At 43.4% G+C, this 24,967-nt stretch overlaps 6 protein-coding genes across 6 annotated transcripts; 2 read left to right on the top strand and 4 right to left on the bottom strand.

Moving 5' to 3' along the window:
- Positions 1-8: 8 nt before the first annotated feature.
- On the top strand, positions 9-4,448 carry LOC110853536 (exosome complex exonuclease RRP44). Its single transcript, XM_022101811.2, has 10 exons — positions 9-275; positions 359-532; positions 598-743; positions 813-1,087; positions 1,339-2,036; positions 2,138-2,522; positions 2,600-2,858; positions 2,945-3,542; positions 3,612-3,758; positions 4,113-4,448. The coding sequence occupies exons 1-10, from the start codon at positions 180-182 to the stop codon at positions 4,266-4,268; spliced, it is 2,934 nt and encodes a 977-aa protein (XP_021957503.1). The 5' UTR covers positions 9-179; the 3' UTR covers positions 4,269-4,448.
- Positions 4,439-8,110, bottom strand: LOC118436383. Its single transcript, XM_035854374.1, has 5 exons — positions 7,825-8,110; positions 6,416-7,753; positions 5,990-6,079; positions 5,761-5,925; positions 4,439-5,696 (listed from the first exon to the last, which is right to left on the bottom strand). The coding sequence occupies exons 1-5, from the start codon at positions 7,878-7,880 to the stop codon at positions 4,439-4,441; spliced, it is 2,907 nt and encodes a 968-aa protein (XP_035710267.1). The 5' UTR covers positions 7,881-8,110.
- Positions 8,111-8,210: 100 nt separating this feature from the next.
- On the top strand, positions 8,211-13,825 carry LOC110853535. Its single transcript, XM_022101810.2, has 8 exons — positions 8,211-8,356; positions 8,648-8,758; positions 8,831-8,864; positions 8,931-10,177; positions 10,252-11,007; positions 11,086-11,312; positions 11,398-11,944; positions 12,187-13,825. The coding sequence occupies exons 4-8, from the start codon at positions 8,962-8,964 to the stop codon at positions 13,617-13,619; spliced, it is 4,179 nt and encodes a 1,392-aa protein (XP_021957502.1). The 5' UTR covers positions 8,211-8,356; positions 8,648-8,758; positions 8,831-8,864; positions 8,931-8,961; the 3' UTR covers positions 13,620-13,825.
- Positions 13,826-13,841: 16 nt separating this feature from the next.
- On the bottom strand, positions 13,842-17,129 carry LOC110853203 (facilitated trehalose transporter Tret1-2 homolog). The gene is made up of 10 exons (XM_035854580.1): positions 16,933-17,129; positions 16,686-16,851; positions 16,476-16,603; positions 15,881-16,040; positions 15,729-15,816; positions 15,423-15,663; positions 14,950-15,030; positions 14,665-14,878; positions 14,427-14,561; positions 13,842-14,355 (listed from the first exon to the last, which is right to left on the bottom strand). Exons 2-10 carry the CDS (start codon positions 16,798-16,800, stop codon positions 14,057-14,059), a joined length of 1,461 nt encoding a protein of 486 aa, XP_035710473.1. The 5' UTR covers positions 16,801-16,851; positions 16,933-17,129; the 3' UTR covers positions 13,842-14,056.
- A 1,379-nt stretch (positions 17,130-18,508) lies between these two features.
- On the bottom strand, positions 18,509-20,784 carry LOC110853201 (bromodomain-containing protein DDB_G0270170). The gene is made up of 2 exons (XM_022101449.1): positions 20,139-20,784; positions 18,509-20,067 (listed from the first exon to the last, which is right to left on the bottom strand). The coding sequence occupies exons 1-2, from the start codon at positions 20,782-20,784 to the stop codon at positions 18,509-18,511; spliced, it is 2,205 nt and encodes a 734-aa protein (XP_021957141.1).
- Positions 20,785-21,379: 595 nt separating this feature from the next.
- LOC110853200 (facilitated trehalose transporter Tret1-2 homolog) lies at positions 21,380-23,771 on the bottom strand. Its single transcript, XM_022101448.2, has 6 exons — positions 23,684-23,771; positions 23,569-23,604; positions 23,403-23,497; positions 23,187-23,346; positions 22,421-22,749; positions 21,380-22,196 (listed from the first exon to the last, which is right to left on the bottom strand). The coding sequence occupies exons 1-6, from the start codon at positions 23,769-23,771 to the stop codon at positions 21,390-21,392; spliced, it is 1,515 nt and encodes a 504-aa protein (XP_021957140.1). The 3' UTR covers positions 21,380-21,389.
- Positions 23,772-24,967: the final 1,196 nt, after the last annotated feature.

The following is a 24,967-nucleotide window of genomic DNA, read 5'->3' as shown; positions in this document are numbered from 1 at the left end:
GCAGCATCATCGCTGAATGGATTCATGCTCTTTTTTGGGGCGGAATGGAATCGGGAGGGCAAATCTCACTTATGAAAAGAAGCCGATAAAATAACGTGCTCAACACATTTTTCATTTCTTAAAAAAGTTTTGAAATACTTGTTGCAGTTATTTTAGTTTTTGAAAAAAGACGAGTAAAGATGTACTCCGCGATGGAGTATGGTTACGGGATGAGAAAGCGGCCCGTCGAAGAGGTCACGTTTTACCGGCAGAACAAGAAAGGGAAACCTTTAAAGGTATTTAGTTTTAGTTTTGAAAGTTTTAATTAATATTTATCATCTTGTTAATGTGTCGTATCTTTGTTGCCTGTTTTTTGCAGATATCACGAGAAAAATACCTTCGAACAGATATTTGTTGTGGGGTGAATGGATGTAAAAAATGCATCGCGACGGACCGGTCTTTATGTCGATTGGAAATTGCTCCTGCCATCAATTCGAAAAAGTTTGACTTTAAACATTTCATATTGCCAGATGCCGGTTTCATTATTCGACAGGTGAGCTATTCCTTAGAGAGGAGATGACATATGCAATTAATTTACAATGTTCTTTTTGCAAATAGACGGACGTTCTGGACGACTTGGATAATGTGATCCTTCTTCAAAGCGTGATGGAAGAAGTCTACAAGAGAAATGTGACAAAGTACAAGCGCATTCGAAATGGGGTGAAGACCAAGTCCTGGACCTACTTTTTGAACGAACATAGCAAGTAATGAGCTATTCAAATTAAAGTTCTGTTCTCATTCTGGATAATTTTCTATATTCGTGCAATTATTAGGGACACATTTGTCAATCGAAAACCAAATGAAACAACGGATGAAAGGAATACCCGAGAATTTGTCCAATGTTATAAATATTTCACCGAACACTTGGCATCCTTTGGGATTAAAGTAATCATTTTCAGTGATAACCCTGCCTTTCGAGAAGAGGTGGAGAAAATTCATGGGGGTGACGTTCTCCTGGCCTCGGCCGAAGAGTACGTACTAACAATGACAGATAAGTTCAAGGATCTCATGGATCGACTCTGTCTCATCCCGTACAATGAGGATGAAGGTTAACTTATTTCCTGGATTTCTTTTTGTTAACGTAGGACTCATCATCAAAATCAGCACATTTGTAATCATTTCTCGGCTCTGTGTATTTTTAAATTTTGGACGCAAATTTGTCGTCCAGAATTTTAAAATACATTTTCAGAGACGAGAAATGATTAAAAGTTTGGTAATTTGGACAATTTGTGTGAAAAGTCCTACGTTAACTCTCTTAATTTCTCTCAGCAATAATCATTAATTGTTGTAAATTTACAGCCGTAAAGAAGTATCAAGACTTCACATATCCACCTCACTTTGATTCAAACCTTCTCCAGGCTGGGATAAAATCTGGGAAATATTATCAAGGAGCCTTCCGCAGCTTTAATTTCTTTGAAGGATTCGTCCGCATTGAGGATGATGCTTCTGCAGCGAACGCAAAGTCAGGACCACGTAAACAGAAGGACGACTTGGCCTACAACGAGATCCTTTTGCAGGGCTTGGAAAATGTAAACCGAGCCTGCGAAGGGGACATTGTTGTGATTGAAGTCCTCCCCGAAGACAAGTGGTCCATCCCGTCTGGCATGGTCACCGTCGACGCGATCGAGAAGGAATCTCCTCTCGTGGCGGATAAGGTCGTTCTTGAAAATGTGGAGACCGACGTGGACGTTCAAGAACATGAGGATCGTCTCGAAGAAGAGGAAATTTTCGCCGCTGTGGCCGAAAGTGTGAAGAATGTGGGGGAGAAGAAGCGGCAGCGAACGGGACGCGTGATTGGAATAATTCGGCGAAAGTGGCTCCCCATTTGTGGCATGATTAGAAAGAGTTTGAAAGAAGGGACCAGTTTCCACTACTTTTTCCCAGACAATAAGAAAATGCCTAAAGTGAGGATAGAAACGAGAAACGTGGACAGGTTTGAGGGGCAGAAAATTGTCGCTCAGATTGACCAGTGGCCTATCTCTTCTCGGTTTCCCGTGGTACTTATTTTGTGACACTTTTTTATCGAGCTAATGACGAACAGACTATTATTATTATTATTATTTATTACGGATTATTATTTATTTAATCTCTATTTTAGGGACATTACATCAAAATCTTGGGACCCGCGGGGACTATCGAGACGGAAACTTCTGCAATTCTCCACGAGCACGGGATCCCTCACGACCCATTTTCTAAAGCTGTTGAAGCCTGTTTGCCCCAAATGCCGTGGACAATTGATCCTAGTGAGTACGCAAAACGGAAGGATTTCCGAGATATCATCGTCTGCTCGGTGGACCCTCCAGGATGCACAGATATTGACGATGCCCTTCACTGCCGACGACTTGATGATGGCATGTACGAAGTTGGTGTGCACATTGCCGACGTGTCATACTTTGTGCAACCGAATAACGCACTCGACGATGAAGCTGCCAAGCGGGGGACCACGGTGTATCTTGCTGATCGTAGGATTGACATGATTCCGCGTAATTAACTGCATTTTACTAATCTGCTACTCTTAATTCCCGTGCCCTTCTTAATTAGTCGGTCTACTCACCCATAGCTCTGATCAGCTCCAACTTGGCCTCTCTTCACTCTGGGACGGACAAACTCGTGTTTTCCTGCATTTGGACAATGACACCGAGCGCGGACATCTTGGACACGAAATTTTACAAGGGCATCATGAATTCCAAGTCTGCCATGACATATGCCGAGGCGCAGGCGCGGCTCAATTCTAAAACTACCGGAGATCCCATAACGGACTCGCTGCGAGGGTTGAGCACTTTGGCACAGATTCTCAAAAAGAAGCGATTTGATAACGGGTACAATTTTTGACGATTTTGTGACTTGACCAACTAAATATTTGGACAATATACTATCAGGTTAATCGTCTTGATTTCTTTTACAGCGCATTAATGCTCTCCGCCAGCGAGGTGAATGAAGAAGGCGAAATTGAAGACGACTGTGAAGAGTCACACTCGCTTGTCGAGGAATTTATGTTGCTCGCGAATTGTTCCGTGGCTAAGTTCACGTTGGAAACTTTTCGCGAGTTTTCTCTCCTTCGTCGCCATCCGATCCCACCACCAGCCAATTTTGAACCACTGCAACTCGCCGCAAAAGCTCACGGCATTAAGATCGTGGTGGACGAGGGTTCGAAAGCTCTTAACGAGTCCCTCGAACGTCAACCAGCCGAGTTGAAAAGTATTTTACGAGTTTTAACGACACGATGTATGACGCAAGCTTTGTACTGCTGTTCCGGTACGACGCCTCCCGACGAGTATCCTCATTTCGGTCTGGCTGCAAAGCTCTACACCCATTTTACATCGCCCATTCGAAGATATGCCGACTTGATGGTGCATCGCCTGCTCGCCATAGCTATTGAGGTGGACCGTCCCAATCCTAGAATTCTGGATTCTCAAAGGATGCATGGAATCGCGGAGAATATTAATTTGCGACATCGAATGGCACAGTATGCATCCCGAGCGTCGTACAATATCCACAAATCGGTTTGAATTTATATTAAGTCTTCAAAATTTATTTATTAGGATATTAATTGGTCGTGTTTTTGGGTGTAGAAAACTCTGAAGGGGAAGAATGAAGAGGAGCACACCGGTTTTGTTCTGTTCGTTAAGCGGAACGCGTTGCAAGTCTTTGTCCCTCGCTACGCCATGGAAGGCTTCATCTTTTTCCCGAAGGATATGCAATACAACTATAACGAAAAGGTTCGTAACGAAAAACTTTTTTTTTTGAGTCAGGGCTTATGTAACTGACATGTTCGTCCGTCCGATCTAAACGATAAAGCCAAAACGGTTTGGTGCCAAATACTAATACTATAAAATATTTAACAAACTCGACCAGGGCTGATAATAGTAATAGTTCGGTCAATTCGGAAAAAAATTAGAATCGGACTGTCTCTGACTTGACCTTCCTAAGTTAAGCCTACCCACTGGAGGGTTTTAATACTTCCCCTAATATATGACAATTTTGATAATTTTGTTGGATTCGGTGACCAAATTACCTTTGGACGATGTGCAATATTTCATATAAGCTTATATTACATCTCTCATATTTTACAGGATGGCGAAATTACGATTGGAAGTACAAAATTCCGCTCCCTGGACCGACTCACGATCGGGCTCTCCCTCGAAGAAGAAAAAGACCGAGTTGTTTTCCGCCTTTTGAAACCCGAGGTGGCCGGACTGAGTGATAAACCTGCATCTTCAACCAAATAACTTATCCTTAAAATAGTTAAACCATTATTATTACCTATCTTTTTATTGTATTTTTGTATCGCATAGTTCATTTGCATACACAAAACATTAGTGATTTGGTCAACTAAAGATAGGATTTTTTGTATCCGTATATATAAAATTGTTTTTACTGGAAAACATGTCTCAACTTATTATAATTTAGCTTCACTTGTCGTAGTTTCAATTTCCTTGGATGGATTAGCAGTCTGTTTCCTGAATTGTTCCAAGCGCTCTTGACTTTTGAGCGAGGATTTAATGGTTTTGGCATATTCGTGAGCGAGGGGACCATCCCAAATCTCGAATTCGGTAGGCAAATTGTCCACGTAGGTTTGAACTTGTCTGAACTGTTCTTTCTCTTCCAGGTCGATCTTCACTTTTCGCTTGGTCGTCGTCGTCTTTGCCCCAGTTGTTGCGATATGGTCGACGAGTTGTTTCGCTTTGGCGTGGATTTGTAAGACGTGAACGAGGCTGCTAAGCTGTCCAATATGATTGTCCAGATCAATAAGCGAGGGCGAGATGGAGTACACCGACGTACTGGCGGTATTAATCAGCACGGCAAGGACTATGCTCTCTAACCTGTTGTAATCTGGCATGGGTGGGATTTCCCGTATTGTGACAGGTGGGACGATGATTTCCCACAATTCGCAAATTTGGAAGGATTCCAACACTCTCTGAACTGCTTGAATGTTACAAATGGCCTTGTTAATGATCCTGATTTGCTGGTAGATCGGGGTGCAGACGATGTCGGCTTGATACGCTTTGGACACGTCGCGTAAGAAAAAGGTTGACCAGGGTCTCACCTTGCCGTCGTCATTTGTCTTCTCTCGAACTGTGAACTCCACATCTGAGTCGATAAACTTTATGAAAACATCGTTCCTGGTCTGTGGATCAGCAGGTTCGTCCTCGTCGCAAGGAGTGGACGCATCCGGTTGGGGGACCACCTTGAAAGGGATGGTTTGACGAAACTTGACAACTTGAGGGTGGAGTTTGATTGCCTCGTCGAGTGTTTTGAGATCGTTTTTTATCTTGGAGAAGACGGCCATAATTGTGCGAAAGGTTTTGTCCAACTCGGTCGTTTTCTCGAGCAGCTTTTCATTGGCGAAGGTGAATTTGCGGAGGTAGGAGAGTGTGTTGCAGTGCCAGCGTTCGATCGTTTGCAAGGTGAGGTGGATGAAGTGGGCGAGCTGGTTTCCGTGAGAGGGGGGAGCCGCGCGGTCTTGTGAGGTGATGCAGTCCATCGTCTCGTAGACAAATTTCTTGGCGATTTCGACCCATTGTTCCAACTTTCTGACGGCATCGCTCATCGTTTTGATACCGTCGCCACAGAGAGCGATGTACTTGGGGTCTAGGTTCACTCCTTTGGAGAGGACGTATTCCACTCGTTTGCATTCACGCCGGGTGTCGCGAAATCTAGAATTTTATGGATAATTATGATAATCTGTGAAAATTGATGTATATTTTTTAAAAGTCGCACAAGAAGCAAGTTTGCTGTACACTTCGGCTCCATTCGGCTGGCAGGTCAAAGTCTTGAGGAGCAGCGTCACCAAAGTTTAAGCGCTCGTGGAGTGGAATCTGCTCAGTCGTGGTGGTGGTGGAGGGCGTCGGAATATCGCCAAAATTAGTGTTCGGGATGGATAGGCTATTTTAGGACGTGATTGAATTAATGAATGAATTAACTAGTTAATTATTTAAAGTTGACGTACAAGTGTACTGAGTTTTCTCGGCTTTCTCCTGATCCACCGTCATGACTTTCATACGTAGCAGCACCACCTTTCCCTACATTCCTCCGATAGCTAAAAGATTGGGAAAAAATAAATTTAAGTAGCAACTTAAGTAGTAATTAATTAATTAGTCAGTTTCATTTCAAGCATCTTTGCGAAATAGGGGTACCCAAAAGTGCGTTTCTTGCACTGGAAAGTAAGAAATGCAAGAAATTAAAGGTGCAAGAAAATGTAAGAAACGAGCGTCATCTTGCGCCGTGCCGTATGAACTATGGCGGCGTGGCGTAGTTTCTTGCGCCTTCGATTTCTTGCAGGTAAAAATAGCTGCAAGAAACAACTTTCGTGCCGCTATTTCTTGAAATGGTTACTTGGACCCGAAACATGTGAAATATACGTGTGGCCACTCACATTTCCGTTGCATAGCCATCGACCTCAATTTTTAGGTCGACTCGTGCCCACTTATCGAGCGGCATTCTTCTCCCAAATCCCTTCGCAACGTCGCGTCTCCTTGCTCGCAAGGCCATCACTGTGTCCGCATATCCGCCCACACTGTCCTCAAGATGGGCCACGATGTCATACAGCCGATTAAGTAGATCCCCATTGACAAGGGTTGAGCAGTGCATCTGGACTTCCTCAGAGGGGTAAAAGGGGGCCATTCTTGTGGAGAGAAGCTCCCTCTGCTCCTTCATCTCAGCTAAAATGCTCTCCCTCCCAGAAGCAGGGACATTGTTGTTATTGCTGCTGCTCCTCTCCGCACTGGACAACATGTTGACAAAGTGTTGCGCGATTCTGCCGACCCGCGGAACAAAGTCGTTCGCCCCTCGGACAAAGTGCTGGATGAGGATCTTCTTGTCTTGCAGGCTTTTGACCGAGTTGAGTTTGACCCAGGCCTGCTCCGTCTCACTCTTGACGCGAAACGTGACCCCGTTCAAGTCCCAGCGCAGCTCCATGACTTTATTCCTTCCCTTGGTCGACTTGATGAGGTGATGATGCTCGAAATGCTTGTGGGGATGACCCCGTTCCGCCCGTCGTTTCAAGTCCATGATGAGCTTTGCCTTTTCCGTGCACTCGTACTCTGTCTCCGCCCCGATCAGATTGGCCCTAAACTTGGCTCGTGACGCCTTTTCCACCCGTACGAACTCGTGCTGTAGCTTGGCCAGAGTTTTCTGCACTTTGAGAACGTCGTCCTTGAGGAGTTTGCAGTTTTTTGCGAACTTTTCAATGCAGTCTTGAGCGAGGGATTTCAGTTCTGGCTTCCTTTTTGGGGGAGCATTCTTGAGGGTGAGGGTGACACATTCTTCCACCACCCAGATCCAGGCTTCCCATGCGGTCACGGGGAGAAGGTAGTCCGTAATAGGGATGGTCCTCGTGACATGATTCGACGCCATTTCGAGGAGCTGGACAGCCTCCATTAGCTGGAATGTTATGGCGGTGGCGACTTCCATGTAGTTTCGATAGGCCGAGATGGTCGTCAGCTCGGTGTGGTGACGACGTTGTTTCTGTAGTTGGGAGTCCTCATTGGTCAGCGTGGTGGTGGGGATGAGGGAGCAACTGTTGTCGTCAAAAGCGGGAGAGTGTTTCATGGAGAAGAGGAGTTTGATTTCATCCTGGTCATCAGAAGTAATTTCGGGGCGAGAAATTCCATCGTCCTCGTCGCCACCGTCCAGCTGGTGGTTGCCATCCGGGAGGAATGGACAGGCGACGGAGATGCTGCCCTGCGTCGAGGTTGATTGCTCGTCCGGGGAGCTACATGTTATCGGGATAAGACAGTCGAGGTTAAAAATTTTGAAGGTCGATGATACTAAAAATTGCCTTACATATAGCGGAGAGGTTCATTTTCGAGTTGTTGCTGGTCCTCAAGAACGACGTCCATCTTTACTGATCAATTTAGATAAGAAGATATCGCTTCGGTTGGTTGGAGAATTGTTCATGAGGGATTTATTCCAAATCGGGGTGGATCATGCACCAGTATAAAACGCCACCCCCGTTTATTTAGCCGTTGCCCGATGGGGGTTGTTTTCGAATAAAATATTTGGACTTTTTTTTGCAATCACAGGTTATCAATTTTGAATTTTGGTTGTGGTTGTCATGAAAAACTTTTGTGTTTGAAAAAAAATCATGAAGATAATTCATGAAGTGATAGTTGGGGCAAGGTGGGATGGGTGCACAGCGGGGAATTTGAACAGTGGCACGATCACATCCTCCTCGAACATGAGCTGACGCAACGTTTTCTTTATCGAGACATTTTTTAATTAAAATAAAATAAATTTAATGATGATTAGGCACACTTAGTTATCAGAGAAGCAGATAAGTGCTGGTTGTGCTGGGAGTGTCGTGTTGTAGGTCCTTGTAAGTTGGTCATTCTAATTTCTTAATTTTGCTGTTGGTCAGAGGGCGTTTTAAATTACAACTTTTAATTTTTAATTTGTAATTATTTAAAGCTTCAAATTAATGTAGCTAATGTAAGTTAGTGTAATTACAATGGTTAATTGTTTATTATTCATTGTCCAATTACAAACTAGCAATGAACTGAAATTAGGTTTTATATTATTTTAATTTAGAGAGAGAGAGAAGAGAGAATTATTTTAATTATTTTTAGATAAGTAATAAACATTTTCCTTCTCTGTGCTTGGTGAACAGAGGCTGATAGACAACAGTTGATGAACTGAACTGACCACCGACAGACACCCAGGAACAGCAGCAGTCGCCTCAGTACAAATTTGGAGGAAGACTGAACATTTATCAAAGACGGTAAATAAGTTTTTTATGAGTGTTGAAAACCAAAAACGTTCTCGTATACTATCATATTTTTTTTTACTACAGGTTTCCAATTCGAATTGAAGACTTGAACATTAAGGTAAGATCGTATACTGGGTATAGTTCTCCATAAGCAACTTTGTTCTCCTCCACGCTGCTGATATAGATTTCGAGTTGCAGTCAATTAATCAATTAAAATGTCCACGTCGCATCCCACATTCGTCGAGGTCATCACAAGTGACAGTGACGCCGACGACAACGATTCTTCTGATGCCGAAGTTCAATACGTGCCTTACGTAAAACCTCCCCCTCCTGTGATAGACTTGTTAATGTCATCTTCCGAAGACGAGGAGGAAGTTTTAAGTAAAAAGAAGACGTCGAAACCGGAAAAATCTACACCAAATGATGCAAAATGGATTTCTACCAACCATAGTCGACCCTCCTCCACCTTGCATTACCCCCCAGCTCGCGGTGACCATAATGCTGACCAAAGTCTTTCGAAAGCAAAACCAGCCTCTGAATTTCCTCCTCCAATTCCTCCGACGCGTGTATCAAATGCTGGCCAAATCGCGGAACGAATACTTATTCATGCCTCGGGGTCAAAAAAGAGTGATGGCGCTGGCGACGACGGTGAACGTAGTAATGGCTATAAAAGTACCGGGTGGGTTATTGACACTAATGGTCGTCATGATCCTAGCTCGAATACAAATGTTGTCCTGAACAGTTCACTGTCCAAGAGAAATGATGGCGATGATTCACTTCATCGCCACAATCAGCAGCAGCAACCACGGGTTGTTTACCATTCAACTGCTGACGCTGCGCCATCTTTTCCCAGTATGCCGAAAGTTGGAGGTTCATCCGTATATGATTTTGAGTCGGGTAATAATGATACGCTCGGAGGTAATAGAGGAGCCGCCCCCTTGCCAAGTTGTGCTTCCACCACCAGAAATAATAATGATGGTGATGTTGGCGTCGACACTAATGTTGATGCACCAGCGAAACAACTTGGTGACACTGGTTGTCATAATCAGGTGGGCGGAGGAGGAAATCATGCAGCTCAGGGTCAAAATGGTACACATCCCACGATGTGGTTGCCTCAAAGCAGTGGACGGGTCAGCAAGGGGTTGCTAGTCGAGCCGCCGGTCAATGGACTAGCGGCCACCGCAGCTACAACTCCTAGTCCTGCTACTGCTCCTGCCCGAAAACGCGTTTCAAAACAGCAGAGGGCGAGACAGCGAACGAATGAAGAAATTAACAATTTTTTAACGACGCTGGGAATATTCGAGCCCAATGAAGCTCCTCCTGCATCGACTCCTCCGAAACGGGTGAGAAAGTCGAGGGCACGACCTTTGATAATTCCTCCGAACGTTCAAGCTCTCTCGTTGATTCCGCCGCCTCCACTGATGGACTCAGGTACAGCTTCGTTTTTCAGTTTAACATTACATCAGGCCAGCACGGGGATATAAAATCATACTTTTTTTTTATAGATCCGTCGAGTCTCTTCCCAATTTCGACGACAGAAGTAAATGATGTGACTTTGCCGGCGACGGCGGTGACGACCACGACCACGAATGAAACAGAGGTGGTGCCAGTGACGATGGAGATAGTTTCAGAAGACGTTGTTGCATTACCAATAGTCAATCAGCCAGCTACAGCGACAGTTGAAAAGTCTGCCGACCGACACACTGACACCGTCCCCCCTGACGTGGAGAAACTGTTTTGTCAACCTCCATTTAATCCTCATATACCAAACCCTGAAGTAGGAATTTTGACTAGAACGGAACGTGCTGCGTTGTCATTTAATGTGTCTTCCGTTCTTGCTCCTACTACTTCGTCGCTGCCGTCCGATCCTAACCCTCCTACTGACAGAAATGTCAGTCTGAACAGTAATGATGCGCCGCCACAGACTAACAGCAAATCGGATAATAATGATACAATACTTCTATCATCCGAATCGGACGAACCAGGTCAATCTGGGGTCGAGTCAGTCCCAGCAACAACGAGTAAAGCTCCGCTATTGAATTTTTCTACTGAGAAGATGACCGAATCTACTACTAACTTCCAATTAAATTTCCCCCTCGAGGGTAATTTCGAAGATAATAACGATAGTGACGACGAAGGAGGCTATACTAAATCACTTCCAGCTTATTTGCCTTCACACTGGACACCCACAATGGTCAAATACTACGATTGTGCAGCAACCGAAGATTTTAGACTGTCCAAAGTGCTGGCAAGCATGTCAGGTATGTATGTAGGTTAAATTGAGAAGGTATTTAATTAATTACAGTGTTTCACAATGTTTGATTTCCTGAACTGAATAGATGATCCTGAATTATGGGAAACGAATGAGAGAAGATTTCCAAGGCAGAAAATGAATTCCAGAGTCCGTTGCCTGAACTGCAACCAGTTTGGCCATGTTGTTTGGAAATGTAGTGAAAAAAAGAAGCAAGCCATTTGCCACTTGTGCGGACAGAGTGGTCACGGTTCGGTGGCCAAAAATCGTGATTCGGGAAGACAAACGCGTTGTCCAAACGCTGTCTGCCTAAATGTAAAACCAACCACTTGAATTTTTCATAGGTTTTATGTCATACTTTCGGTTGCGAATACTGAGATTTTTTGTTTTTGTTTTGCAGTGTGGAAGGAAACAGAGGGGCAGTATTTCTCACGGCTGTCCACAATGCATCTACACCAAATATCCAGTAAAGTGTGGATCATGCTCCATCGAGGGACACACGACGTCTCATTGTCCGGATAATTGGCGACGTTTCTTCTCCACCACCACCACCTCGATGACTGGACGAGAGAAAAGAGGGATTGCGGCTGCCTTTGGAGATAAACCAACCTATCGACTCCACAAGGACACGTATTGTGCGACTTGTTCTCAAAAAGGCCACGGTTTTTTCCACTGTCGATCCCACTGTAGGACGAGTGGCGATAAATATGCTAGACAGAATCCCAGGATTTTTCATGAACTTCCAAGAATACAACCGGTAGCATCTGCGGTAAGAGAAGAAGAAGAAAGGATCGTCTCGCGAGAAGAAATTCTTATTGTGTCGAATTCTTCTACATCATCTCTTGTTCGCCGCCCTGACTCGGTTGACGATCGCCCTGCTACAACAAATAATCATGAACAACAAGATGACCAAATCCTGGAAGAAGTTGTACCATCGCCTCTTTCTGGTAATTCTTCTATTCAGTACGTGGGTTCGATTTGAAACATTGAAACGCGTTTTCCGGGAAAGAGGGGGCGAGACCTATACATACTTGATGTAGGATCCGTTATTTTACAGGCGTGGGAATTTTCCAGGATTTTTTATTTTATTATTTTTCTTTTCGTTTAAAAAAATCGCACTCACGATTCATTTGAATAACCTCATGTTCATATATAATTTCTATAATTTTGTTGTTTACCACCATTTCAGAAAACGGTGATGACAATACGATGAAAAAGTGCATGGATCCAGAATGTCACAATCGACTAAAGGAGAAAACCTACTGTCACGAAATGCCCGTCGCACCAAAAGAGCACCGATTATTACTCAAGGCCCAAGAAGATAATAGGATAAATCTCATGCTAGGAAACACCGATCAGATTACAGTGCTTCAGAAACGTCATGCCGTCCATATTTATGGCGTTGACGTTGTCCAAAGTCAGGTGGACATGTTACTCTTGGTATCTAAACTGAATGCGGAAGCGCGTAAAAATTCTGCAAAACTAAAGAAAAATAACCACACTCCTGAAGTGATCACGCTGGATGATGATGATGACGATAAAGATGAGTCGGAACGGGGTGCAAATTCTAACGAAAAGGTGACAATTGCTCTCTTACATTCTGAATGGGGCCCAATGTTGGACGAATTGAAACCCAACGGATTCATTACTCGGCTCATCGAAATGTTCAAAGTTGACATTCACGTTTCAAAGGAGATGGTCACAATTGAAAATGGGACTCCGGCCGGGAAAATGATGGCTCATAAGAATATCGTCGACTGGTTAGAGTGCCTCTCGGCCAGTGTGAAGTACACGATGAAGATGAAGTTGGACGTGGAAGATGGTGACACAAGTGTGAGCATCATTGGTGATAATGGTATTAGCTCGTCTCCCGCAAAGAAAAGGAAACGGCCACGCCAAGTCCAACGCCCGCACAGTAGAAGGTTCAACAAACGTCAACGACTCAGTAATAATAATCAAAGTCAAACAATGATGGTAGACAATTCAACGCCAAATTCTTCTCAGGCTCAACTATCTAACGAGTTTAGAAGGGGTACAAGGAGCAATAATTCCAACATTGGAGGTTTCGATCATCAGCCTTGGGAGTATAACTTCCCACAATTTAATGATTTAACTTCAAAGTCTGCATCGATAACCGATAAGCAAAGGAAACATTTAATTCGAAAACAACGAAGACAGAGGCAGAAGATGAGGAAACAACAACAACAACGTCAGTTATCCAATGCAGGTCCGACCCAGCAGAATGATGGGTTCACACCATTTTATAGTGACGATTATGATCCACCTGCTCCTCTTCTTCCCATTCCGCTAATGAGCACAGACTTTTCTCCGCCTTTTTTCCATGCACAGCAACTCGTACCACCCGAGTTCTTGCCCCGAGGGGGGCAAGGTGGCCCTCCTTCTTCCCAGCCTGCGGACTATATTGCTTTCCGAGTCAGCGAAAGCGAGCTGCCGCGCGGACGTTCACATAACAAGAAGGGTACTGGTGGCAAGTGGTTAAATGGTCGGGGAGGTAGCCGTAGAGATAGATTTGTCCCCAGCAAGAATAGAGGACGTGGGGGTGGTAGTGGGGGACATGACAGACCTCGGTACTACAAGGATGGCAAAAATGATAACGTCTGACCAAGTCAAATTTAGGTACTTTCCAAAGGATTGATTAGTGTGGTGTGATGTTTACTAATTAATTAAGAGTGTTTCTTAATTATTACGTATTTCATAATTAATATTTGGCAAATTCTTCTCTGACTATTCGATCCCTCAAAATACACTTATTATGAATTAAACAAAAACAAATAAGTGACCGAATAAATAAAATTGTGAACAATTAATTTCCATATTACGGAATTTTCTATTTTTTCGCACTTCATTCTTTACTTTATTATTACACTTATTTTTTACATCACAGTCGCACAATTCGAACAGAGTATTAAAAATATCATCAGATCAGAGGGCTCATCTCACTCTATTCTTCTTGCTATTTATTACATTTCATTACGTATCTCGTTTCCCACGAATGGAATTTGTAGCTAGATTTCATGCAAAGATTTACTTCAACTTGATCACGCCGCCGCGGTGACGACTTCTTGGACTTTCTTTACTTTTTGGAAATACTTCTGAATCTCCTCCATCGTGCGTCCTTTCGTCTCCGGACAGCACAGCCAGACGAAGGCTACGCCCAGGAAGGAAATGCCCGCAAACATGGCGAAACACCAGTGAACGCCAAGAGTAGTTTCGACATAAATCATCCCAAAGGTCGCCGTGAAGCCGAACCCCCAGTTGACCGAGGTGCCAATGGCGGACGCCAGGCCCACCATGCGAGGACTGTTGAGCTCCCCAATGAGCAGAAATGGCACGGGTCCTTAATTAAGCATTAGTAATTTAAATATGTGACATGACGGCTAATTTTTGCATAAATATTTAACTAATTACCAATTCCGATGGCGAAGAATGTAATGAATCCGGCCAAACTGAGGAGTGGGATCCACCCAAATCCATCCACAGCGTGGGGGTCGGTTTCTTTAAAGTAGAAAAATGCTGCCAACATCAACGTGGACACGGCAGCGCCTATTTCAGATATAAAATGAAGAAAGGTTCAATTTTATTATGAACTCGAAAAATTATAGCGACATTTTCTGAATTATTTACTTCGACTCTTATACGCACGCACCCAATTCAGAGAGGAGAAGAAGCTTTCTTCTCCCTGCACGGTCAACGATGACGACTTCGCTGAAGGTGGCGACCACTTGGAGCGCCCCGACAATTATGGCACAGTAGTTAGGATCCCAATTTGAGCCGGCTTCTCGGAAAATGTGGACCGTGTACATGAGGACAGCTTCGATGCCGGAGAGTTGTTGGAAGAGGAGGAGCATGAGACAGATTCCCTGCATTTTCAGGCACCATTATTAGTCGCAAAATTTTGCAAAAAGATATTAAATTGCTACATTTATCTCACCATCGGCTTAATTGTCCGCATTTTGAAAAAATCTCGGATCGATTTTTTCTTATGCGAGTACATGGTGAGATTCGCCATGATCTATTTGCATTAAAGGCATTCATAAGTTAGTTTAACGTGTGGGACTAGATGACTCATCGCCAAAATCATCAAAATCGACACTTTTAATTATTTCTCGGCTCTGTTAAGTGATTCTAAAATTCTGATTCTGATAAAATTTGTGGAGCAGGGATTAATTGCCAATTTGTACAAAAGATTTTTGCAGTTTTTGAGCTCATCTCAAGTTTAAGAAGCCTTATTAGAACCCATCCAAAGTGGCTTAAAAACTTATCCCCATTCTATTAATAAATTTACTGACAATTGTCGTCCGGAATTTTAAAATAAATTCTCAGAACCGAGAAACGATGTGCAGATTTGGAAGATTTTGGGTCCTACATTCATATGAACGAAGTATGATTTTTTTGTCGTCTCACCGACTGAAACTCTGGATGGACTTGTTCCGGACAATCGGCTCCTCTGAGCCACATGAGGGCAGCCATGGCCTCGTCGTTCTTCTTCCTGGAGAGAAGGTACCTCGGCGAGGCTGGGACCCAGAGGAGAAGAATGAGACCAATCAAGGGTCCCACGCCACAGCCAACAGCCAACCACTGCCAACTCACAAACGTTCCCAAAACGTAGGTGAAAAGTATGCCCAGCGTCGCCATCAGTTGGAAACTAACAATTTTATCATAATTTTAGGCCTTTGATGGCATCGAGTTTCGTCACATTTGAGAAAATACCTCGACCCAAACAGACCACGACGACTTTTCTCACTGATTTCTGCCACATAAATCGGCGCCACTAAACTCGCACCACCAGCACAAATTCCTGCAAAAAAAAGAGTTAATGTCAACCTTTGCATGTTCTTGCAGCTTGTTTTTTTTCTTCGTACCTGTGAGGACACGACCGATGAAGAACATTGTCAAATTGTGGGAGGCAGCCATGAGAGCGTATCCCGTCACGAAAACGACGCTAACCATGATAAGGACTCCTTTCCGACCCATCGTATTGACCAGAAATCCGATCGGTGGTCCGGACGCCATTGCACCAAGCTGTACACAAAAATGGCATTTTTGGCTCCTAATTTCTCATCAATTATAAAATAACTAGCAATGGAGTTCTCCCAGCGTATGCTCTCCTATTTTGACCTAACTTGTGTCAATCGATCGCAAATTTAATTATTCGCAAATTATTTGCTCCTCTTCGGATGCAAATATCTCGGCGAAACCTGCGCATTGGGAGATCATGTCTTCTGCAAATTTCATCCGAATTAAATTTGTGATCGATTGACATTAGTGTACTCAAAATCGGAGCGCCTACGCTGGGAGACTTTCATTGTTAGCAATAAGTAATTTACGACTTGCAACGTGAAAATGTCGTCTCAGAAGAAGAGGGGAATTTGAGACGTGTATGTAGCTAGTAGTGAAAGCAGCTATGTAGAGACGACGACATATCTATATTTTTGTGAATGGTGACGAAAATCTCACCAGGGCGGAGGACGCGATAAATCCCAGCACGTTCTTATCCAGGCGACCGAAGGGTTCCTCCTCCATTTTAGGCAATGCGGGGGACGTCCAGGCCTCCACCGTCCCCATTCCAAAGGCTGCCAGCGTGGCTGCAAGAGAAAGTTGGTGGTCAGGAAGAAGGCCATCATTGTGACACGTGGGACGCCATTATGACATCACGAGATGACCAACCTGCCAGCGTTGCTAACACTTGTGGATAGATTTTTGGCTTGAATAACGACCCAGAAGAATTATCCTTATCACCGTCACCTGGCACGTTCTCTTTTTCGTCGTACGCCGTCATCATCTTATCACCCTGTTTGTTTTATTGTTTGTCGCAAAATTATGTTTTAACGAGCTAGCAAAAGAAGAATTATGTCGGAATTACAAGTATATATTTGTCTTTCTAATGAATATGTAAATACGTATCCCTTCTCACTTTCAACCCATTACCACCCTTTTTTCTGATCGTCGTCCTCGTCGTCTACCGACGTTGACAAGATAACGACGCGGAGGAGAGTGAGCTGAAAAACAGCGTCGCAATCTCATTTATATAATTAGTTCACGGAAAATTATGTATTCATAATTAATGGGCTTATTCGTAGCAGAGTAGTAGAACATGCATAATATCACCCACATCACCACTTATGTGTTTTCTTTTCTCCCTGTTTGCTATGACATGCTCCTGGTGTTTATCAAGTTTTAAACTTTTTATGCTAATTGCACCACCAACTAACTAACGATCGTCTCATGGGGTGATACTTAAATACGTATTTGTTTGCAGTGAACAAATAGCACGGCGTGCAGTCACGTATAGATTTTCGATGTATTTTGTTAATCAGATAACGCCACCTAATTCGGAACGGGTGGTAATTATGCTAGATTTCGAGATGATAATCATTGAATATCCTGCTTTGACAGGTGGTCGTCACTTTATCGTGCAAATTTGAAGCATTGTAATCATTATGGGAGATCATGACCTAAAGTGTGAGCAGGTCGCCAGTGAAATTCCCCAATTAAAAAATAAATCATATTGGAATTATGTCCTGGAAAATTTTGGTAATTTTTATAACCGATGAGAAATTGAGTACTAGTCATGTGACTGGCTAGAAAATAAGTCAATTATTTATGAACTCTTGACCTCTGAGGTCGTCCTCCAAGGTGAAGGCGTATCGATTTTAATGCGTAACAAAACAAATGTAATCTGCTATCTGTATTCAGTTATTCAATTTCATTTGTTTGTTTTTTTTGTTGGGTTTGGATCAATTACAATTTCAAATTTTAATCTTTGTGTGAAGGACAAAGATCGCAATTTTTTTCGTTGTGCAATTCGGATTTAAATTACCATTCCTATTTATTTGTGATGGAGATTTATGGGGGGGCTTGATGTCATAATACATAAACACGGAGTTTTTTTCTAATGCTAAACTGACATCTTGATCAATTATGATTTTCGGAATAAGTCAGATTTATTTAAGTGAAATTGGTTATCAAACTGGGCAGCTGGTGGATACATTGATTTTTGGAGGTGGTTATGTGATCGATCACTCTTTTATTCACATGTAAAGAGGACCTCGTCAATTATTGTCGTGCATCTGACACGCGTTTGTTAAGCGCATGCGACTGGATATTTTTTGCAAGAACGCGAACATTCTGTACAAAATATGGAAAATATTCAATCAAGTTTTATAATGCGAATATTTAAAACATTTTGATTATTATAGATGACAAAGTTGTATAATAATTGGTTAAATATTGTGTGAGAGGCAATATGAGACATTCAATCCAAGTCTTGTAATCCTTAGATATTTTTAATTAGCTCTCTAATAAGTTTCAATTAATTGATATTTCTACACAAAGATCTTAAAGACTGTTTTTAAAAAATAATAGAAAAATTAATTTCTACCATAGGTAAATTGATCTCTGAATATTTTCAACGCCGGAAAAGTGATTTTATTAAGGTTAGAATTAACTTTTAGGGTAAGTTAGGTGAAGGAGAACCCTGTTCCACAACATTAGCATATAACCACACATCTCGACTGATCTTTGGATAAGAGGAAGAATCGAAGGTGAATTGGGTGGGTCAGGCGCAATGGATGAGGGGCGTATAGTCTGTGCATGGTTGAAAGCTTCCTCTTTTCCTCGTTTCGCAAAACTGGCAGTTTTTCAGATTCTGTAAAATTTTGAAGAGGTTGATCGTTTTGAAGAAGCGAAGAAGTGGGTTCCATGTCATCCTCAAGGTTTGTGCTGTTTTTAGCTGAAGACGAAGACGCTCCAACTGCTTCGGCTTCTTCGTGGTCACGATTGTTAATTTGTTGAGGTCTGTTTGGATGCTCTGGTGCGAAAGGATTCTTGGGAGGTTTGTTGAATGGCGGTTGGTGTTGTTGGGGTGGATAGTCTCCCGGCCCAAGAGGAGGTCCTCCGGGAGGATATTGTCCTTGTTGAGGTGGTGGGAATGGTGGTCCTTGGGGTGGAAACTGTCCTTGGTTGGATGGATACATTCCTGGGTATTGCCCAGGGAAGGGAGGATTTTGTCCTTGAGGAGGATAAGCACCAACAGGGTATTGACCAGGAAAGGGAGGTTGGCCACCTGGATGAGGAGGCCCTTGCTGTCCTGGAAATTGACCTTGTTGCGGATTTTGTTGAGGTGGACCTTGCTGCTGTCCCGGAAATTGACCAGGTTGTAGAGGTGGTTGTTGTTGCTGCCCATTTGGTGGAAATTGTCCTGGTTGTCCATTCGGTTGATTAGGAGGTTGCTGTTGACCAGGAAATTGGGTCTGACCACCAGGATGATGAGGCCTTTGCTGTCCTGGAAATTGTCCTGGTTGTGGAGATTGTTGATTAGGAGGTACCTGCTGTCCTGGAAATTGTCCTTGATTTTGTTGAGGTTGCTGCCCTTGTTGTGGGGGTTGCCCTTGTTGTGGGGGTTGCCCTTGTTGTGGGGGTTGCCCTTGTTGTGGGGGTTGCCCTTGTTGTGGGGGTTGCCCTTGTTGTGGGGGCTGCCCTTGTTGTGGGGGTTGCCCCTGCTGAGGGGGTTGCCCTTGTTGTGGGGGTTGCCCCTGCTGAGGGGGTTGCCCTTGTTGTGGGGGTTGCCCCTGCTGAGGGGGTTGCCCCTGCTGAGGGGGTTGCCCTTGTTGTGGGGGTTGCTGATGATCACCAGGTAATTGTCCTTGTGGTGGGAAATTATGCTGCGGGGGAAAGTTCTCGTGTCCCGGAAGAGGATGGGCAAGATCCGGTTGTTGGGGAACTTGTCCAGGAATCGGATTCATCGTTACGCCATTCTGACCTCCATTCCCATTTTGAGGAGGAGGAGGAGTTGTATGGTCAATAATAGCGGTAACATTATTCTGCTGCTGCGTCACAGCATCTTGAGGATGTTGAGTAGTTGTCCCATTATGCTCATCTCCTCCTGATGGCGTTGTTGTTATCGTCGCCGTCGTCGTCGTTGTCAATACAACATCCTTCGGCGTCGTAGTTTCTGCCTGACTTAAATTGTGCGGCGTAGTCTCATTCTTTTCCCCTGCTTGCATCGTTGGCGGATAAGTACTCGATGGTGTCTGAGTTACTAACACCTCTAAAATTTCGAATCAATCAGACTTATCATCACGAGGAACAATGATACGCGATACTGCATTTCACACAAACCTGCTTTCATCGTTGTAGTCACATCGTCCACCGGAGTTGTTGTCACCTTGCTTGTCGTGGGGGTGACCACTGTCGGAGTCGGACTTGACATCTCCACTGTTACGGCAGAGCTGACATTATGTTGTCCTTCAGTATGTTGGCCCGGTGGCAGTGTGGTGGTCGGTCCTTCCGTCACCGGATGCGAAGAAGTCGTCGTCACCGTCGTAGCTGCTGTCGTCGTCGTGCTTGTGACGAGGGGTGGTTCTGGCGATGTGGAAGTCACGCTCTCAGCAGAAATAATGGGGGCAGGTTTCTCCGTGCTAGTCGCCTCTGTTGTCAAACAATCCGCCTCTGTTGTCATTGTCACTGCCCCCGGCGTCGTTGTTGGCGTCTTTTTAGGTAGGAATTTATGTAGCTTGTTCTTCGTGGCGAAAACGTGTTGCCAAACTTTGGCAGCGACTCGTGTAATGGGGTCGTATGGGTTCAAGTAGAGTTCAATTGTTCTCCCCTCGTGTGGAGTTTTGAGGATTTGATTATTGTCACCGTTTTTGATGTCATCGTGATCCCCTCGTTTCAAAATGTTGGCAGTCTCGTCTTGATGGTGAAAAGCGTGGACGAGGAGGGACGGAAATAGGAAAAGTGTCAATTTTGCTGCTAGAACCGTCATTTTCGATCTCGTTTTCCAGAATGGAATGACATTTATTTATACGCGTCTGCCTGCCCAATTTCAGCTGCGGGTCGTAAATTCGGTTGGAAATATGTGCGTGATTTCATTTATTACCGTACGAGTCATTTGCATACAGAAAAGCGGTTCATATTTATTTTCTGGCTACTGCTGCGAGTCATTACATAAGTTTTTATTGCACAACAAAAATACCGTTCAAATTTTAAATGTAACCGAAAGGGAGAGCAAAGCAATGCGAAAATTATGTAAATAATGCGACTTCTGGCAAAATCACTTTCACCGCTATTACTAACTGACGTAAATAAGTATCTAAAAATACATAATTATTAGTATCGATCGGTCGTAATGTTTCCTTTAACTAGTAAAATAATCTGCTCAACCAGGTACAAATAATTCACATTCGATTTTACTACGATGGACACACGCTGATTTACGTCATCAACCATACATACACTTTTTCTTGTCACTTGTGAGAAGAAGTGGGTAACTCATTATCATACCAGATTAAATTTTACATGAGATCACAATTTGTACGACATAAAAACAACAACCATCTGCTCCTTCAGTCACACCATGCATGAAAAAAATCATGTCACCACATCACTCCTAATAATTCCAGTGTTATTATTATTATTATGACTTTCATCATGATAAGAAGAAGGGCAACCCGCCCCACCAATATTTTTAGCATGGCCCCCCTTTTTGCGGAAATAATTCTGAATCTCCTCCATACTTTTGGCCCTCGTTTCGGGCACCCAGACAAAGACGAATCCCGCACCGAGCAACGACATGCCACAAAAGAGACCAAAACACCACTTGATCCCAATGCAGGATTGAATAGTCATGAAGAAGGTGGTCACCAGGTAGGCAAATGTCCACGTGAGGGTCGTCGCCACGGAGGAAGCGAGTCCAATGACGGCCGGAGAGTTGAGCTCGGTCAGCATGAGGAACGGAATCGGCCCCGCCCCTATGGAGAAAAAGGTCATGAAAATGCACACACTGGTCAACGGAACCCAGTCCAAGGAGTAGTTGTTACTGGACTCGTCGTCCGGCTGGTAGTGGAAGAAAATCAGGAGGGCCATCATGGCGACGGAGACGCCGAGTTGCGACACGATCAAGAGGAGCCGCCTCCCCGCCTTGTCGACAAGCAGGGCAGACATGAAGGTGGCCACGATTTGGACAAAGCCGACAATAATGGTGCAAATGTTGGGGTCCATTCGAACCCGGGCGGATTGGAAGATGTATACGGTGAAAATTAGGATGACCTCGATTCCCGTCATCTGCTGGAAGAAGAGGAGCCACAGGCAGATGCCTAAAGGGCGAATGGTCCTTAACTTGAAGAGGTCACGGTACGACTTCCGTTCCTCGTTGCAGGTCAAAATGTTACTTTGGATCTGAAAATTGGGAATATTTCGGTTTTAATTGTGCATTTCTTGCACTGCAAACCAAGAAATGCAAGATGCAAGAAATACATATGCACCATCAATCGACGCGCATGCATATGAATTGTAGCGGTTTCTTATTACATCTTGTATTTTTTGCAGGTCAAAATAAACAGTTGCAAGAAACTACTTTCTTGTGGATATTTCTTGCACCCGAAATGCATTTTTTTGCCTACCGCATTTAGCTCGACTTGGACATCTGAAGGTGTTTTGGTCCCACGAAGCCACATCAGGGAGTGGAGCGCATCGTCGAGAGAGCCTTTGGAGAGGAGGTAGGTGGGCGTGGATGGGACGGCGGCGATGAAGAGAAGGCCGACGAGTGGGACCAAGCCACACACGAAGGCCAACCATTGCCAGTCCAACACCGTTCCAACAACGTAGACGAAGAAATTGCCCACAGTGGAACTTAATTGGAAAAGAGAACAGAGAAATCCACGGTGCAGGTCGTCGCTGATTTCGGAAATGTAAATCGGCACGATTAACGAGGCTGTACCGGCGCAAAATCCTGAAATTTTTAGGCGAGCTAGGTGTCATATCGTCATGTGCAAAATTATTAAGTAGTGTCCGCCGCTTATTGCTATCGTTTTGTCCGTCTGTAAGCAGGATATGTCTAGAACGGCTCAACATAGTCAAACGCCGTCTTCGCCATTGTTTGTGGTTCTAGTTTTTAACCATCGGTCGAGTTCGAAATTGAGGTCTCTGCGGTCAAGGTGACCCTGGAGTGAGGCTAAACGCCAAATTTGACATTAATTTTCATATGAAGTGTCATTTTAAAGAAAATTTCACCACGAAATCAATGCCTTCAATCTTTTTGACCTCCGACCAACCTAAGACCGTGATGACCAGGTCAATGGTTATAAATCACATGATTTTCATATAGTGTCATTTTACATTTTGCTGTATGACGTCACTTTATGTTCATTTGAGACTCGCATTACCTACCGGTAATAAATCTGCCCAAGTAGATCATAGGGAAATACGTGGTGGAAGCGATAAGAAGCCAGCCAATGACGAAGGGAAGTGCGGATATAGCGAGGACACTTTTCCTACCGATTCTTCCCACGAGAAATCCGACCTGGGGACCGGATAGAACTGCAGCCAGCTAAAAATATGCAACAATTTAAACTCAACGTCTAAAATTGCAGGCTTTTTTCATACTAAAGCAATGGCCGCAATTTGTGTTTGGTCATCGGACGAAATATTCCCCAATTTTGGACTCTCCACCATACTTGGCATTCCGGGAGATGTGTACGCTTTAAGTGACATAATTTATAGACAAATCACAAAGAAATTAGATTTTTTGCCAAATTTTTAATTACTATACCTTCCACCGTCCCCATGCTAAAGGCTGAAATGGACGCTTTATCATGAAATTAATTGATTAGCTAATTACACATTTTTACATAGAAATGTCCCAATTTTAGTGACGTCCGTTTTACCTGCAAACGCAGCCAAAAGTTGCGGAATGAATTGTTTCCTTGATTGTTGTTTGTCCGTTGTCACATTATCGTCACTACTGCTCGCCATTGTGACGGTTGACGGTGTGTCCATTATTACCGATAAATATTATGGAGTGAAATAATGTGGTCATGGTCCAGTCCAGTTGGGCGTCAAAAAAATGTGAGGGTGGGTGGCAGAGTTTACTAAATATTTATTATTAGCCATTTTTCATGTGACATTGGAAGAGAATATTGATTAGAAATAATCTAAAGAGCATTTCATGGTCAGCATTATTACCGTTTGTGCAAATAAATATGATTTCATGACGTGTCAAAGAACTTGGAGGTTAGTTATTTTAATGGATATGCATTTTTAGGATGCTATATTATCCAATATTTCAACATCCAATAAATCAAAGTATGTATGTATGTATAATAGAGATTGCACACTTTTGGCACGTGTTGTTGTTTATTTGTACATAAAATTGCACGTCTCAATCTATTGTGGCTTTATGATAAAGACATTTTTTTGCAAGAAGAAGAACATAGTTGTATACAATAAATTCAATATTTTCGCATATTTCTCATACACGTACTTAGTTTATTCGTACTTATGCGAATCAACTTCACTTACTTTTTTTCAAGCACATAACTTTATACGATAAATTCCATTTAATCATTATTTTCGCATATTTATTTCGCATACATATTTTTCGCACTTATGCGAATCATCTTCACTCGTTTGTACAGAATATTCAGACAACTTAATAAGTTGAATACGTTGCTATTTATTTATGCATTTATGTGAATTACAGGCTGCCTGCGATTACTATATTGACTGCGAAATTTGCAATACGAATATCGTGTGTCATTATATGAACAATCCATAATTAAATCGCACGACCACCACCGTCATCATCATCCTTGCCAATCATTGAACTTTGGACTCATACACGTAAAATGACAAGAGGTTCTTTACCGTCGGTGGTGGTGTATGGGGGAGAAAGTTGCAGATTTGCACGTTGCGAATGTTCACTCACTTTTATTCGCACAGGATTACATTTTACATTACTTTGTGAGTGACAAGTTGATAACGTGAGTGAAAATATTTACAGTACAGTGATAGGCAATCGCCATGGGCAATGTCGTTCAGCTTCACGAGCACGTAAAGTGAATGAACTCCCCTCTCAAACTAGACCAAGTAACAAAATGCTAAAAAACGACAACAATACAACTTGAAAACAATGCAAAAAAAAGTTATGCAGAAAAAAATGTATGATTGAG

This window comes from Folsomia candida, unplaced genomic scaffold (genome assembly GCF_002217175.1).
Source record: "Folsomia candida strain VU population unplaced genomic scaffold, ASM221717v1 Fcan01_Sc008, whole genome shotgun sequence".
Classification (NCBI taxonomy): Eukaryota; Metazoa; Arthropoda; class Collembola; order Entomobryomorpha; family Isotomidae; genus Folsomia; species Folsomia candida.
Note: the sequence above shows the minus strand (reverse complement) of the source record. Positions and strands in the feature narration are given on the sequence as shown.

Bases quoted from the DNA above. Each gene is read 5' to 3' on its own strand.
- LOC110853536 (XM_022101811.2), top strand. From the start codon at position 180: ATGTACTCCGCGATGGAGTATGGTTACGGGATGAGAAAGCGGCCCGTC. The intron at 1,088-1,338 runs GTTAACTTATTT...GTAAATTTACAG, and splicing joins CCCGTACAATGAGGATGAAG to CCGTAAAGAAGTATCAAGAC. The intron at 3,543-3,611 runs GTTTGAATTTAT...TTTTGGGTGTAG, and splicing joins CGTACAATATCCACAAATCG to AAAACTCTGAAGGGGAAGAA.
- LOC118436383 (XM_035854374.1), bottom strand. From the start codon at position 7,880: ATGGACGTCGTTCTTGAGGACCAGCAACAACTCGAAAATGAACCTCTC. The intron at 6,080-6,415 runs GTGAGTGGCCAC...CCAATCTTTTAG, and splicing joins GATGGCTATGCAACGGAAAT to CTATCGGAGGAATGTAGGGA. The intron at 5,926-5,989 runs GTACGTCAACTT...GTCCTAAAATAG, and splicing joins CGAGAAAACTCAGTACACTT to CCTATCCATCCCGAACACTA.
- LOC110853535 (XM_022101810.2), top strand. From the start codon at position 8,962: ATGTCCACGTCGCATCCCACATTCGTCGAGGTCATCACAAGTGACAGT. The intron at 11,008-11,085 runs GTATGTATGTAG...TGAACTGAATAG, and splicing joins AGTGCTGGCAAGCATGTCAG to ATGATCCTGAATTATGGGAA. The intron at 11,945-12,186 runs GTAATTCTTCTA...CCACCATTTCAG, and splicing joins TGTACCATCGCCTCTTTCTG to AAAACGGTGATGACAATACG.
- LOC110853203 (XM_035854580.1), bottom strand. From the start codon at position 16,800: ATGATGACGGCGTACGACGAAAAAGAGAACGTGCCAGGTGACGGTGAT. The intron at 15,664-15,728 runs GTATTTTCTCAA...TAAAATTGTTAG, and splicing joins CGTGGTCTGTTTGGGTCGAG to TTTCCAACTGATGGCGACGC. The intron at 15,031-15,422 runs GTGAGACGACAA...TAATGCAAATAG, and splicing joins TCCATCCAGAGTTTCAGTCG to ATCATGGCGAATCTCACCAT.
- LOC110853201 (XM_022101449.1), bottom strand. From the start codon at position 20,784: ATGACGGTTCTAGCAGCAAAATTGACACTTTTCCTATTTCCGTCCCTC. The intron at 20,068-20,138 runs GTTTGTGTGAAA...TCGAAATTTTAG, and splicing joins GACTACAACGATGAAAGCAG to AGGTGTTAGTAACTCAGACA.
- LOC110853200 (XM_022101448.2), bottom strand. From the start codon at position 23,771: ATGGCGAGCAGTAGTGACGATAATGTGACAACGGACAAACAACAATCA. The intron at 23,498-23,568 runs GTATAGTAATTA...TGTCACTTAAAG, and splicing joins TAGCATGGGGACGGTGGAAG to CGTACACATCTCCCGGAATG. The intron at 23,347-23,402 runs GTATGAAAAAAG...GCATATTTTTAG, and splicing joins AAATTGCGGCCATTGCTTTA to CTGGCTGCAGTTCTATCCGG.